At 42.8% G+C, this 16,424-nt stretch overlaps 1 protein-coding gene across 6 annotated transcripts in view; it reads left to right on the top strand.

Moving 5' to 3' along the window:
• Window positions 1–5,331: 5,331 nt before the first annotated feature.
• The window catches only part of IKBKB (inhibitor of nuclear factor kappa B kinase subunit beta), a 43,915-nt gene continuing 32,822 nt past the window's right edge, over window positions 5,332–16,424 (top strand). For all 6 annotated transcript variants that reach the window (XR_014027206.1, XR_014027207.1, XR_014027208.1 and 3 more), the window contains exons 1-3: window positions 5,332–5,546; window positions 11,023–11,117; window positions 13,159–13,276. Coding sequence is in view for 1 of the 6 variants with exons in the window: in XM_081333703.1 (XP_081189829.1) it covers window positions 5,418–5,546; window positions 11,023–11,117; window positions 13,159–13,276 (342 nt within the window). In the remaining 5 variants the exon portion in view is untranslated. The remainder of the gene's footprint in view (window positions 5,547–11,022; window positions 11,118–13,158; window positions 13,277–16,424) is intronic.

Genomic DNA, 16,424 nt, shown 5'->3' with positions numbered 1-16,424 from the left:
CCCACTCTGCCAAGATAAGGCAGCAGCACAGCAGGATTTGAGGACAACTGTGTAATCGCATAACAATGGCTCTAGCTTAGATCCTGCTCAGAAGGCTGCATAGGCCTGTAAATGGTTGTTCTCGACTGACTTAACTTTCATAGATTTATCTAGTGTTTTGAAATCATCTAACATATTGACAATGACATCAATATGTAGAAACTTAATGGACTGGATCTCATAGGTGTCATGTGGAATATCCAGATAATTTAATAGGTGGTTTACACAATCACTTCTGAACCCCAAAATTAGAGAGGACATTTCCCTCCATCCTGTAACTATGACGATGACAGTGATCCAGCATTATTGCCCCAACATAGGAGAATTACAAAGTGGCCATATCCAAAATATTGCTCACCTTTTAGCACTTTTCAAAATATGTAGCACTTTCCAGTCTTAAAATGACTTCAGCTCAAACAAGCTGAAGGAAAAGGAAACTATGATACTGTACTGGTTATGGAGTGTAAGAGAAAAGATTCTTAATGTAGCCCTCATGGCATGCTCAGTTTTAGCCATTTTGGATTTCTCTAAAGCCTTTTGCAAAATGTAGTTCAGAGGGCTACCACACTTGGCGATACGTAGACATGAAAAGTGATTGCGAACAGTGTTTGGTAAATGAAAAGCAGTGGGTTGTAATGTCAGTACAGATCACAAAGCCATAATTATGCGTTCTAAAATTATCATCTCAGAGCCAGGGAGATATCTAGTCTCCCTACAGCTTCTGTAATTGGAACTGTCATAAAAGGACTACCCCATGATAATCCCACAGGTAATTGACTTCCTGATATGCAATTGATGATGGACTATTTTATAAGCTAAAATCAGATATTTTTGCCTTATCCAGCCATTTTAAGAGCATAGAAACACTAGTTGGAGTAGCCGTTGTTAGATATAACAGGAAAAAATATATACTACAGTACAAAGACATGGGAGGGGCTGAAGGAAATTGTCATTTTCTCTGAGCACTGATTTTGCAGTGGAAAATGCAGTCTGTGAACATTCAGCCTGTAAGATGTGAAGGCATTTATTTTTCTTATGGAATTTTTATCCCTTGGAGATATATACCTCAGTTCTATGCTGAATAAATGGTTATACTTGTAGCAACAGAAAACAAACAGAGGTTAACAGGCAGGGAACCACTATTTCTTATGGTAAATTGATATGGGTTTTTTTGTTGATTATGCCCACTAGGGCAGCCATTTTGTAAATGTGCACAAACCACTTCTTTAAAATTACAAATTACCTCAGCCATTTGGAATAATGTGTAATTAACTGAAGATCAGCAACTTCTGAGCTGTTTTGCACGTTTTCCATCCATGGAAAGTCATAATTGGTTACAACTGCTGGGGAAGCACAAAGTAACACTAATCAGATAAACAAGGCACAATAATGTACAAGTTTCAGAACTTATGAATACAAAAGAATATATTTTTATTTGCTTATAAAAAGCAATAGGCAACATAGATGTGATTATTAAAAATCACGATAGGTGTGAGGACTAGATCAGAAGGAATCTGGATTACACATTCTGCTTAGCCTGTCAAACCTTAGAATGAGCATGGCTGCAGCCATCTTTTCCTTCTCATTCCTAGTTGCCACATGGCACGGAGGGACAGGGTTTCCCAGATGTTGCGCTCAACAAAACAGACTTTCTCTCATGGGAACCAAGGTCATGGGCTACTCCTGAGTGTTTCAAGAAAAGCCCACCAACAAGCTGAATGGGGAAATGTAGCTGCTTGGGATGGGTGGGTGGGATTTCTTAACTTTGTATTGGGGTTAGGGAACCATGACATTAAACCAAGCCTCCCTTGGGGAGAGCGGGAAAGACCCAATGAAAACTTGAGATGGAGGAGAAAGTTGAAAATGTTGCTAGCAGCAACAGGACTTTGGCAGGGGCTCGGCCGAAAACCAGGTTGATCCAAACTGGGACACTGGTACTGCAGGAAGGAGCTACAGCCTTAGCGGACCTCTTCCAAGCCGAGGCTGCCTCTCAGGGCAGGAGCACACCTGTAACCGCTAGAGAGGAGCTTTTATTGCTGCCGTCCCAGGGTGCTTCGTCTGCGGATGGAAAGAAAAGAAAGAGCCCTGGCTGGTGCTTGGGAGATGCTGGTGGCTGCAAAGGACCTGCGAGTCACACCTCCTTGGTGGCTGGAGCACCAGCCTGAGCTCTGACAGCCTCCATCTCGAGTTTTCACTGGGTCTATACTGCTCTCCCCAAGCGAGACTTGGTTTAATGTCATGGTTCTGACAGACAGAGACAAATAAAGCAGAACTCCCAGGCTTGCAAATTCCTCAAAGAACATGTTTATTGATACAAAGTGTCGGTACTTTAAAAGTGATACCATGTCTGAAGAGATGTGCAACAATTCCCCAATAAAAAGTTAAGAAATCCCACCCTAAGGCTATGTAAGCAACTCCCATTTCCCCACTCAAGCTTGTTGGTGGGCTTTTCATGAAAAGCCCAGCCCGCAGTCTCGGGAGCAGCCGATGACCTTGGTTCCCATGAGAGAAAGTCTGAGAAAGTCTTTTTTGTCTAGCACAACCCCTGGCAACCCTCCTCCCTCTGTGCCCCTCCCTCCATGCTGTGTGTCAACTAGAAAGGAGAAGGAAAAAAATGGCTGCAGCTATGCTCATTCTAATGTTGACACATGCCTTCTCTGCCAGATCAAATGGGACAGAGAGATAGTTAGGGAGGTGGTCCCTCAAATAAGTCAGTTCCATGCCAGTTCATGGACTGAGAACCCTGTTCATGATCACACCCTGATCGCTTCCTAACTGGACTATTGCAATATGTTCTACATGGGACTGCCATGTAGGTGATACACAACGCAGCAACATCGGCAGTAATAGGCACCTTTCGTTCAGCACATGGAACACCTCTGCTCTGTGAGCTGCACTGGTTGTCAATCTGCTTCCAGGTTGAATCCAATGAGCTGGTAGTGATCTTGTGGGTTTCAGGAGAATAGGCAGGCTCCAGGTCCCATCTGTAGGGAATGTCATCTGCTAGGTCCCTGGTGGACACCTTTCTCTGTTGTGGTATCTTCTCTTTGGAACATCATTCCTCCAGAGATTACAGCTGCTCCAACCCCACTGGCTTTCTGAAAGTCCCTAAAGTCGGATTTTGTTGCTGATCCCAGGACCTAAGATGTGCGGTTGAGTCCATATCTTGGTTACATTGACTGTTTTTTTTCTCTTAGCCCCTGTATTTTTTATATATTGTTTTTGTCTTGTATTTTTAGCAGCACCCAGTTGTATCTTTGAGATAGAGGCAGTACAAATTGCATAAATAAATCAATAAATGTCCCCTTTGTGGAGATGGTTGTGAAAAAGGTAGTCAGATGACAGCTACAAAGGATCCAGGAGGAAATGGATTATTGGGGTCTGTTTCAGTTAGGTTTCAAACTAGGGTATATTATGGAGACTGGACGTGCTTATGAGTGACCTCTGGTGAAGCTGGGATGGGGGTAGCGTACCCATCCTTGTGCTTCTTAAATGTCTTACTGGGTTTTGATATTATGGTACTCTTCTGAAACAGCAGGACAGGTTGAGAGTGGAAGCATTGTGTTGCATTATTTAGCCTCTTTCCTAAATGGTCATTTCCTATCAGTGTTAACAGGAGGGAAGAAATCATACTCATGACTACTCACTGTGCAATTCACGTTCCTGGCTGCCCTTCATGTCATAGGGCCTGATTAGCTGCAGGATTGCCTGTCTTCAGCCATTTCTGCCCACTTAGTACATTCAGGCAGACTAGTGTGTCTTAGGTCTTCTCAATTAAACAGCCAGTTTAATCAGTTGTGGGTAGTGTACCTTCTCTGTCCCAACCTCTGCCCTCTGGAATAGCATCCATCGAGATGCAAACAGGATCCATCTTCTGGGGTTCCAGAAAATACTTGGCTTTGTTCTCAGGCCTGGGGTTATTGTGTAATTGCAGCCCCCCCTGTTTTTAATGGTTATGACTGGTTTTGTCTGGGCTGTTATCTTTGTGGATGGTCATATTAAAACTCAAGAGTTTTGGTTAATTCAATGAACCATAGTTAAATAATTCCAGACCTACCATGATATAGGAGCCAGACCAGAGCTGAAATCATTTGCATTACTACCAAAGGCTGCACTACATTCCACTAATTGGCTGACTTACCAACCGTAAAACTATCCTTCTGTACTCCTTAATCTGACAAGGTCACCCATAATTCAGTGAATCATGGCTTGCAGGTTTGCACAATTGATTCAGTCATAAGGTGATCCTATGACTTAGGGGTGTCAAACTGCCGGCCCACAGGCCGGATGCATCACAATTAAACTGCACCCACCCCACTGATGGATTGATACAATGTTGCTGGCATATTTTTGAGTCAGTGGCTACATTTGAACAACCTGCTATACAAGATTTCTGAGAATCCAAACTTTGCCTTAATCTGCAAAGTGAATCAGAGCAGAGCAAAATATGGTCCGTTGGTTTGGCTATTACATATTGGCTAAGCTGGGTTTAGAATTCAGCAGGTTGTGTGAACCCACTGGGTTGTGTGAACCCACTTGAAGAGGGTGGGCAATTGCAGGTCCCTCCACTCAGACCCCCAATTGCACCAGCAGTTTCTCTGAAAGCAGGCCAAAGCCAATCTGGTTTTGCAGTACAGGTAGTCCTTGACTTACAACCACAAATGGAGCCCCAAATTTCAGTTGTTAAATGAAACCTTTGTTAAGTGAGTTTTGCCCCATTTTACGCCTTTTCTTGCCAGAGTGAATCACTGCAGCTGATAAGTAGTAACCTGACTCTTAAATGAATCTGGCTTCCCCATTGACTTTGCTTGTCAGAAAATTGCAAATCACAAGAACCAGGGACACTGACACCGTCATAAATATGAGTCCATTGCCAAGTGTCTGAATTTTGATCACATGACCATGGATTCAGAAGTGTGAAAAACTATCATGACACTTTTTCCCAGTGCCATTGTAACCTCAAAACGGCCACTAAATGAACTGCTTTAAGTTGAGGACTACCTGTACTCTTCTAAACCTGGGGAGTCCACACTAGGGCTGGGAGCGACTGCAAAGCCTCTGCCGGCCAACAGGGGAGCAGCACAGCCTCTCAAGAACTCGGCCCTTCGCCGCCCTCTATTGGCCGGCCAGGGCGCTGCAGTCTGGAGCCTCGGCGGGCCTTCCCTCGTCTGCAGCGCGACCCCGACGCCGGGCCTCGCTCAGCCGGCTCCGCGGGCTCCCCGCCTCCTCCGGAGCTGCTCCTTTAAGACCCGGCCTCCAGGCCACCGCCCTGTTTCCTCCTCGCGACGCGGAAGTGGCTGCTGCCTGGCCTAGCGCGGCTGCTGCTGAGGCGGCAACAATTTCTCCTTAGGCTGTCGCCGGTTTCCTCCGGCCCAGCCATGCCGCCGCCGCCGCCCGCGCCCTCGCCGCCCGCGCCTCTGCAGCCCCTGAGCAGCTGCGGCCTATGGGAGATGCGTGAGCGGCTGGGCACCGGCGGCTTCGGCAACGTCATCCGGTGGCAGCACAAGGTGAGGGGGCCCCGCGCGCGCGCTCGCGCCTGACAGGAATTGGCGGGAAAAAGGCGGGAAGGGAGGGGGGAGGAAGGGGAGTCGAGCTTTCGCCTGTGGGAGGCCGTCGCGCCCTCGAGCCACAGTGGGGCTCCTCCCCGCCCCTCCCTTCCTCGCCCCCCCCGGACAGAGGGCCTCAGAGCGGGGGCTTTGGGTGTGGGGGGGCGCTTTGGCCAGCTTTCATTTTCCCTTCCTGGCGGTCCTGCCTCTTCTTGCTCTTTCTTACTTAGGGATCACTTACTTCCCTCCACCTCTGAGAGGGTTTTAAGTCAGCCATATTGAAACAGAATTTAAAAATGTATGTATGTGTGTATATGTGTGTGTGTGTGTGTGTGTTTGTGTATATAAGCACAAAGCCGAAGACACCAGCCTGAAGATGACGAGTGGGATCTCGTCAAAACGTTGCCAAGACACTATCAATCTTACACGAGAAAAGACCTGAATATGCCAAGACCTACATACATGTACCCGTAAAAAATCTATGAAAATATATTGTTGCGAAATCGTGTTCGACCCATCGCAACCCCATGGACAACGTTCCTCCAGGCTTTCCTGTCCTCTACCATCTTCTGGAGTCCATTTAAGCTCACGCCTATTGCTTCAGTGACTCCATCCAGCCACCTCCTTCTCTTTCGTCCCCTTCTCTTGCCCTCAACCTTTCCCAGCATTAGGCTCTTCTCCAGTGAGTCCTTCCTTCTCATTAGGTGGCCAAAGTATTTGAGTTTCAGCTTCAGGATCTGACCTTCTAAAGAGCAGTCAGGGTTGATCTCCTCTAGGACTGACCGGTTTGATCGCCTTGCAGTCCAAGGGACTCGCAGGAGTCTTCTCCAGCACCATAGTTCAAAGCCCTCGATTCTTTTGCGCTCAGCCTTTCTTATGGTCCAGCTTTCACTGCCATACATTGCAACAGGGAAGACCATAGCCTTGACTATACGCACTTTTGTTGACAGGGTGATGTCTCTGCTTTTTAGTGTGCTGTCTAGATTTGCCGTGTGTGTGTGTGTGTGTGTGTGTGTGTGTGTGTGTGTGTGTGTGTGTAATTATTATATATTGCTATCTGTATTTACTATATACCTATTTATCTAATCATATATCTATCAACCTCCCAGCTCACTAACACACTTGCTATCTTGCTACCATATATCAAAACGATTACAGCTATGTACCAGCATCGAATCCGAGGAAGACATGGTTGAGGCCCAGGAGGGGGTGTCTGTGGCTTGGGAGGACTGTAGGGAAGAGCCAGCTGAGGCAGGCCAGGGCCCTTCAGGTGTGGAACAAGAAAGGCAGAGTGCAAGCGAGGAGCAAGCCCCCCTCCCCCTTATCTTAGAGCAGGGGTAGGCAACCTTGGCTCTTTTATGACTCATGGACTTCAACTCCCAGAATTCCTGAGTCAGCTATGCTACCCCTGTCCTAGAGCAAGGAGGGCAGAGAGGAGGAGAGAACAAGGGAGGCAGTCAATTGCTCGGGAGGAGAGCGTCTGGCCGCATTTCACAAGGCACACTTGGGGACTAAGATATAAGGAGATGCTGTGGGGCATTTGCCGGGAACATTTGCTGGTTCTCTTGATTTAGTGAATTGTGCTCTTGTCTAACCTGGACACTTTGAAATCCGGACCAGTTGGTTCCTGCTTCACGACCACAGAAGAGATTTCTAAGTCTCTCTTTGCAGACTGCAAGCAAGCCGAGAGTTAAAAGGACTCTTTACGTTTTTGTTTTGTTTTGGTGTTATCTGTCTTGCCTGTGTGTGCATTGGTTGAACTCTTGCCAGCATATGTGGGAGCTTTTGGGGAACATGGGCAGTGATTAAAGGACTGTTTCTCTTGCCAGCCAACTGCTTTGTCTTTGTTCGGGGCCCTGGGTCGTCCCAGATAAACATTTACACACTATTCAAAAGAGATAGAAAAAATGCCCTAAAAGGAAATAAAAAGATGAGAACGCCTCCCTGCCAGTAATAAACATCCAGATAAGGGATTAACATCAAGATTGACATCTGACAAAAGTAATAAACAGTACCCTAATGAAAGAACTATCAACTCAGACAAACAATCAAGCAGGAATTATCAAGGAGAACGCAGCATCTCCACCAACACTGGCCAGACAAGCTGCTGTATATAAACACAGCAAAGAAGATGTTACCTAGTCTGGGAACAAAACATTTGCAAGAAAACAAAGCAGCAAGGACTCCGCAAATATAAAATAATCGGATATAGAAGGAGCAAAGGGCATCAGTGGGTTTGCCTTTGAGTTTTTCCTAGCTTTTTTTTAGTGTTCTTGTTTATTTAGTTTTATCTTCCTTTCTTTGTCTTAGTGGTGCCTTATTTCTGAACCAAAAAAAATGAAAACAGAAGAGAGTAAATAACAGTAGGTATTGAGGGTTTTGGCTTTGAGCTTTTCCTAGCTAGCTTTTGGGCTTTGTTGGTTTGCAGTGTCCTTTTATCAGTTTGTACGGTGTTTCATTTCTGAAACCTCAGAACAGCTAAGAAGTAATTATAAAACTAAAATATATTTCAATAATCAATTTCAGAAAGAGCAGAGGGCATCCATGAGTTTTGGTTTTGAGCATTTATTCCTTATTACTTATTTTGGATTGCTAGTTTAATTCCAAAGACTCCCAGTGGCTTACAAATAACGAGCCTAAATATAAAACCCTTTTTTTAAAACAAAAAAAATAACAATCTTAAAGTAACATAACCCCCATAATTATTGGGTTAGGAATCTCTATTTTGGATAATTTTAATGTTTTTAGGCTGTAAGCCACCCAGAGTTGCTTTGAAACTAGATGGACGGCAAATTAATTAAATAACAGCAAGAAGGCCTTGGTGTACCACTATTCTGGCAATAAGGTCTTCAGGTGTCCACTTTGAAAGTATAATAGGGATGGACTGAATATCCGTGGGACTATCACTGACCATTATCAAGCACATGTCCCTCTAAATGTCACTCCATCAGATTTGGGACTCTCAGCAGTCCCTCGATGGTTGAAAGTAAGAAGGAAGATATCTGCAGCATTCTTTTATTATAATGAAGAGAATAAAATATAGAAGACTTACCTTTGCAAGGACTTGTCATGTCCCACCAGAATGATTTCTGAGATCCCCCTGTAATAGGCATATGGTTGGGAAGCTCTGATCTGAATGAAGATGAATGTCCTCTTCTAAGGAATTGAGTCTCAAATTGGAAATTTTGTATGATGAACATGGCCATCAGTTCCACCATTTAATAGCGTATTAAAATCTACGGTCTCAACCAAATGCAAGTTTTTTTATGGCATTGCTTGTACAATTGGCATTCAGGAATCTGTGAATAATTTGCAGTATGGTGGTTGCTTTAAAAAGTGCTTAGATTACCGTCATTATAAGAACCTCATGCAGAAATATTTTGTGCAGACTTTTGTTTCTGTCCTTAGTGTAGTTGTTAAGTCATGCTTTTATTCTCTTCACTTCACAGCCTTACGCTCCCTCTCCAATTAGGGCACACAATGCACTTCAGTAGAAGGATATGGATGCTATGCATTAACCTAGAATAGATCATAGCTAAGATTAGATTTGAGCTTAAATGGACTCCAGAAGATGGTAGAGGACAGGAAGGCCTGGAGGAATGTTGTCCATAGGGTCGCGATGGGTCGGACACGACTTCGCAGCTAACAACAACAACAAAGATTAGATTTCACAAAGCCAATAGAAAACCCTAAATGTGTATTGCTCTTCCAGGAAAACAAATCATTGTGGTAGAAGCTTGCAAGAACCAGAATCCTCTTCTCATATTGTGTGAAATGTTATCTTTGATTTTTTTTCATGACCATAAGGCCATGAAAGCTTTAATTCAGGAAGAGAGAAAGGGAAAGTGAAGTCTAAAGCAACAGAAAAGGGGTAATGGAAACACCATTTGACAAAAAGAGAACTTGGCCAAATTATATGTAACATGGATTCAGCTTGCTTCAATTTGGCATTTTTCAGAGATATTCACTACAGCTCCATCATTGTCAGCAACAGGGTGGTTGACAACCATTCTTAATAGTCAGACTGGAGAAAGCACATTGAAATTGTGTCCTCTATTCTATGCAGGGCAAGGTGAGAATTGCCAGGCTGACAGTCGGGGTGGATCTGGGGATTTCAGCAAGAAAGCATGTGATTTTACCTCCTAGAAGATCTGTTTCTTTGCTAATGAGATTGGTGGGGGAAAATGACTGTCTCCTGGATCTCTACAGATCCTAACAAGAGGCTCTCCTAGTGAAAGATGGTAGGGAGAAGAGGAACAAGAAAATAAAAAAGACTGTCACAGCATGAAATATCAAAGTAATTATCAAAGGGCTGTTGTGATCTCAGATTTAACAAGATCTTCTGATCTCTTTGGTCACCACGATGTAAAAAAGGTGTGGAGACTCTAGAAAGAGTGCAGAGAACAGCAACAAAGATGATGATGGGACTGGAGGCTAAAACATATAAGGAAAAGCTGCGGGAATTGGGTATGTCTAGTTTAATGAAGTGAAGGACTAGGGGTGACATGATAGCCGTGTTCCAATATCTCGGGGGCTGCCCTAAAGAAGAGGGAGTCAGGCTATCCTCCAAAGCGCCTGAAGGCAGGACAAGAAGCAACGGATGGAAACTCATCAAGGAGAGAAGCAACCTGGAACTAAGGAGAAACTTCCTGACAGTTAGAACAATTAACCAGTGGAACAACCTGCCTCCAGAAGCTCCAACACTGGAAGTTTTTAAGAAGAGACTGGCCAGCCATTTGTCTGAAATGGTATAGGGCACAGGTCTGCAACCCGCGGCTCCGGAGCCGCATGCGGCTCTTTCAGCCGTCTCCTGCGGCTCCCAGTCCTCTGCCATGTGCAGTCCAAAAAAAAGGGACTAAAAAAGTTCAACCAATCAATCCAAATATGCAGGGTAGGTGCATATCTCGCCTTGGCTCCACTCTTCAGTCAAACCCTGTTCTGTGCATGCACGCATGTACGCGCATGTGAACACATTTTTTGCGGCTCCCAGTTTTTCCTTTTGTGAGGGAACTGGTTCCGAGTGGCTCTTTCACTGTTTCAGGTTGCTGACCCCTGGTATAGGGTTTCCTGCCTGAGCAGAGGGTTGGACTAGATGACCTCCAAGGTCTCTTCCAACTTTATTATTATTATTATATCCCTCTAGCACACTGGCAGAGTTCATTCATCATGCTAAGCCATAAAGTAGCTTATATGGGTTTGATACAGTGATATATTGACTAAGATTTATGTATAAACTGTCTACCATGGCTTATTTAATATTTATCAAATTCATATAGTGGCACATCTCAAAGATAAATCATGACTAAAACTTATCATGACTTACATGAAGTATAAAGCTAGCTTAACATTCCTGTTACAGTTCCTGAGAGTTTAAAATGTCTTCACATTGTATTTGCATTGTTGGAGAAAGAACGAAAAAAAAATCCTCTTTTTATAGGAAACTGGAGAGCAAATTGCAATCAAACAGTGTCGTCAGGAGCTGAGCCTCCGCAACCGAGAAAGATGGTGTTTGGAAATACAGATCATGAAACGGTGAGTAATACTGCAAAATACAAAGTTTCCACAAATATTGTGAGAAGTAGTCATTTGATTTAGCAATTAGCATGAAGATTATAATCCTGTTGCATAAGTATTTATTTAGCCGATGTCAAATACCAGATGGCATGGGTAACATGATCCAAAGTGTGGAGCTTCCTGGTGTGTCACTTGAAAAAGAATTACTTATTTTGTCTTAAACCAAAGTCCCACCTTCGTAGAGCCAAATCTCAACACCCTGAGCCTATGAAAGTGGAAGCAGTGATGGTACTGACGTACATCCAGAGTTGCCAAATTTGACTATTTCTGAGACAATCTAACCTTTTGAGGTATATGTAAAGCATTAAATATATGCATGTATCGGTTGAAGTGGAAAACATAGTAAGCTGCCAAGGTCTCTGCATGAATCCTGGATGGTCATAAAATAGCAAGCAAACTCAGGATGATCAGAAAGCTTAAGAGCGTGCCAAAACAAAACAGAACATTCTGTAGGTCAAGAAATTAATCAGTGTCAGATAGAAATACAGTGTCATTCTAAGTGTGTTTGTTCTGAAGTAAATTACAATATTTAGCGGTATATAGTAAAAAAAATGATTAAGGATTACCTGAGTATCAATCTGTTTGAAGTGAGATCCCTTCATGCTTGTCTTTGAGAGTTAGAAAAATCTTTCTTTTGCTGTTTATCTTTAAATTGTGTATAAAGCGCAGTGTGAGATCTTGTTGCTTATTTTGTGGTGGAATTTAATAACTAATTCTGCAGTATTTCTTTTTCAAAATGAAGGTATCTTTAATTAATATACTATTACATATATTTCTGTATAAATAGTATAAGCATTTATTGCTCATTCATTTTTTGGTAATTCACCTTAAATTATTTTAATCTTGCAATGTATGATTTGCAGAGTTGTATTTTATATATATATTTAATTTTCGTAGGAATACATGGAACTGAAAGTATAACACAATGTACTTAAAATATTTAATCTGTATGATAACAAAGGATTTTGAACAAGAGTGCTGCTTGCATAGGCTGATGATGTGAGCAGAGGATTAAAATGATAGAGTATACTCTTGAATGTGCCCCAGAATCCTTTGCAAAGTTACAGCATTCAAGTATTAGTACCGCTTTATAAAACCCTAGTAAGACCACATCTGGAATACTGCAGCCAATTTTGGTCACCTTATCACAAAAAACATGTTGAGAGTTTGGAAAAAATTCAGAGAAGGCCTGGAGACTAAAACATACGAAGAACGGCTGCAGGACCTGGGTTTGGCTAGTCTAAAGAAAAGAAGAAATAGGGGAGACATGATAGCAGTATTCCCGTATCTGAGGGGCTGCCACAAAGAAGAGGGGGTCAAATTATTCTCCAAAGCACCAGATGGAAGGACGAGAAACAATGGTTGGAAACTGATCAGAGAGAGAAGCAACCTGGAATTAAGGAGAAGCTTTCTGACAGTGAGGACAATTAACCAGTGGAACAGCTTGTCTCCAGAAATTTATTTATTTATTTATTTATTTTTGGGACTTATATGCCGCCCTATCTCCCGCAGGACTCAGGGCGGCTTACAACAATAAAAACAACAATACAAAAATTAAAAATGGTGGGCACTCCATCATTGGAGATTTTTAAGAAGAGGCTAGCCGCTAGACAGTCACTTGGCTGAAATAGTATAGGTTCTCCTGCTTGAGCAGGGGGCTGGATTAGAAGACCTCCAAGGTCCCTTCCAGATTCTATTCTATTCTATTCTATTCTATTCTATTCTATTCTATTCTATTCTATTCTATTCTATTCTATTCTATTCTATTCTATTCTCCTCTCCTCTCCTCTCCTCTCCTCTCCTCTCCTCTCCTCTCCTCTCTTCTCTTCTCTTCTCTTCTCTTCTCTTCTCTTCTCTTCTCTTCTCTTCTCTTCTCTTCTCTTCTCTATTCTGTCTTAGCCACTTAACATATAGACATTCAATAAAGTCATTGCTTTAAACTTGAGTGCCAGGTTTGCACAAGTTTTTGTGTATTCTCTATGTGTTTTATTTCTCATAGTTTAAATCATCCTAATGTGGTAGCTGCCCGGGATGTTCCAGAAGGGATGCAAAATGGTGCACCCAATGACTTGCCACTGCTGGCTATGGAATATTGCCAAGGAGGAGATCTTAGAAGGGTGAGTCTTTTGGGCACCTACGTTCCTGCATGCCAGAAAGAAATGAAAATACTTTTAACTTTCCAGAGCATAGTTCGGGTCTTGCCTGAAAATCTGGCATGGGTCTAGAATGATATTTCTCAACCTTGGCAACTTTAAGATGTGTGGACTTCAACTTCTACAGTTCTGAACCAGCCATGCTGTTTGGGGAAATTTGGGAGTTGAGTTTCACACTTCTTAAAGTTGCCAAGGTTGAGAAATAATTAATCTAGAAGCTGCATTCTTCTGAAACAACTTGTTGCTTAGTGTATAGCAGTTATAGGAGCAGCTAGCGCCGGCAAGAGGCTCGCAGCTCGGCTAGCGCCGGCAAGAGACTCACAGCTCAACTAGCACCAGCATAAGGGGAGGTGAGTGCGCACACATGCTCGTGTGCACTGGCCAGCCATTCATGTGGGCTGTGGCCCATAGGTTGGGGACCTCTGCTGTAAAGCATTATGAAGCGCTATATAAGTCTAAGTGCTATTATGAAATTAATTTATCCTTAGATTCCCTTAGATATCTGAGGGAACACCTGCTGCCGGCATCAAGCTCCCTTCATCCTGTGCGCTCCCACAGGGAGGGTCTTCTCAGGGTACCGCCGGTAAAAGATTGCCGGCGGACAATACCCAGGGGGAGGGCCTTCTCTGTGGGTGCGCCTGCCCTTTGGAACCAGCTGCCCGTGGAGCTTAGGACTGCCCCTGACCTTCTGAAGACTTGGCTCTTTGAGCTCTCTGGCCTGGTCTGAGCGTATTAATTGGGATTTTAACTTTTTTTAACTGGGGTTTTATTGCAAGGTCTATATAATCTTTTTAATTGATTTTAAGTTTTGTAATTTTTTGTATTGTTTTTTAAAACCTTGTGAACCGCCCTGAGTCCTACGGGAGAAGGGCAGTATATAAATCGAATAAATAAAAATAATAATAAATAGATTCAGGTAATCTTCACCTAGTGATTATTCACAGTTAGAACAGACCCACCCACCCCCAAAAGTACTTATGATATGATTTCAGACTTATGACATGTCCCACTTTGGCTTTTTCCTAGCACAATGATTCTGTGCAAAAGGGAAATTAAATTATCAGAAATTGTTAAAAAAAATTAAATGCTTTTTTAATTCTTATAAGTTGAGCTATGTAAGGCAAATCTAATGAAACGAGCCTGTAAACTGGTAGTGATTTGAAGAAATTAAAATAAACTTTATCGCTCTGCATAGCCTAGAACTTTTGTTTTTACTATTTCTTAAAACGAAAGCAAGTGTCAAAAAATGGGTTACTTTCTGTTTTGGTAAGCAAACTCTTCAGCAAAGGCAGTATTTTCCTGGATCTGAGAAAGCCCTTTTCCAGTTCCGGCTTCAAAGGACGTATCATCCTGGAACACTCTTTTCTTTCTTCAGTTTCAGCGCACTTTTTATGTGACTCAGAGAAAAGATTTAATCAGGATGGAAAAATAAACATTAAAATGTAGAAAGAATGAACAAATGAAATTGAGAAGATGGTGTTGACTACAAACATGCTCTTCCTTTTGCAAGCCCGACATAGCCGTTCTCTCATGTCTCTGGATTCCTTGGGACGACTCTTTCAAAAGAGGTTAAGGCAGCTGACAAAGCAGATTTGGCTTCTCTGTCCAAAAAAGACATTCCTAAGCGGTCAGCTATATATTCAATAATATTCTTACGAATGGCTGATTCCCAAGATATAGGCCCATATAACGTAGTCCCTGGCATGGCCAGTTAGAACAATTAATCAGTGGAACCACTTGCCTCAAGAAGTTAAGGGTGCTCCAACCCTGGAAGTTTTCAAGAAGAGATTGGACAACCATTTGTCTGAAATGGTGTAGGGCAGTGGTTCTCAACCTTTTCTTCACACAGACCCCCTTTAAATATCTTCCGTGGCCACGGACCATGTCCACGGACCACCAATACTTAAGATTTAAATCATAAGGTTTCTTCAAGCTTTCGCAGACCCCCCTGTGACAAGATCGTGGTCCCCCCAGGGTTCCACGGACCACAGATCGAGAGCCATTGATTATAGGGTTTCCTGCTTGAGCAGGAGGTTGGACTAGAACAGGGGTCTTCAAACTTGGCCCTTTTATGACTTGTGGACTTCAACTCCCAGAATTCCTCAGCCAGGCACGCTGGCTGAGGAATTCTGGGAGTTGAAGTCCAAAAATCATAAAAGGGCTAAGTTTGAGGACCACTGGACTAGAAGACTTCCAAGGTCCCTTCCTACTCTGTTATTCTGGCCAAGCGGTTGCAGTGTAGACAGACATGAGTGCAAGATCATCGGAGACTGGGGGCAGCAAGTGAAGAATGAGATTCTGGGGGAGAAACATCTCTGTTTGTCCCGAGTCCAGAACTGGAATATTACCGGTATTAGGTGTGTCAGCTTTTACACCCAACAATCTGATGATAGTGTATAGTAGATCCTCCCCAACTGTAAATAAATTCAATATATCTCATGTTGGTATGAGTTGGCTGTATTCCAGTAGGTTGATAGATTAATTGTGCCAGAACATTTTTTTCCCTCTGAAGTGGAAAATAAATACTTAGAGAAATGTAAAATGTTTCAGGATTTTATTTCTATGGAGACTATCTCGTCTCTCAGAAACCTGGAGGATTCAGCTTCCTGATGAGTGAAGTAATCAATTTTTGCATCTTTTCCAGTGGAGGCTTTTATACATCCTGTTCCCTTAGGGGAAAAAAAAACCCTTTATAATAGATAATGTTCTAATCTGCAAAACATATTAACCAGAGATTGAAGTATGACAAACAAGTTTTAAAAAAAAATTAAAAAATCATCCTTCTCCAAGGAGGGTTATGGAAAATGTTGGGGAATATGATTTCCAGTTGTCAAAATAAGAGAAATCCATATTTACTTCATTAAAGCAGGACTCAGTACTAAATTTCAGTTGTTGCAAAACTTGCCTTCTGTATGGCACTCAGTTCCTACTTTTATAGGTAGTCATTGACTTGCAACCATTTGTTTAACGACTGTTCAGAGTTATGATGTTGCTGATAAAAGTGACTTACGAATGGTGCACACCTTTATGATCATTGCAGGTCACATGATCACAATTCAGTGTATTTATGATGGTTACAGCATCCTGGGATCACGTGATTGCCATTTGTAAC

Source organism: Vipera berus, assembly GCF_964194415.1.
Source record: "Vipera berus genome assembly, chromosome: 8".
NCBI lineage: Eukaryota > Metazoa > Chordata > Lepidosauria > Squamata > Viperidae > Vipera > Vipera berus.
Note: the sequence above shows the minus strand (reverse complement) of the source record. Positions and strands in the feature narration are given on the sequence as shown.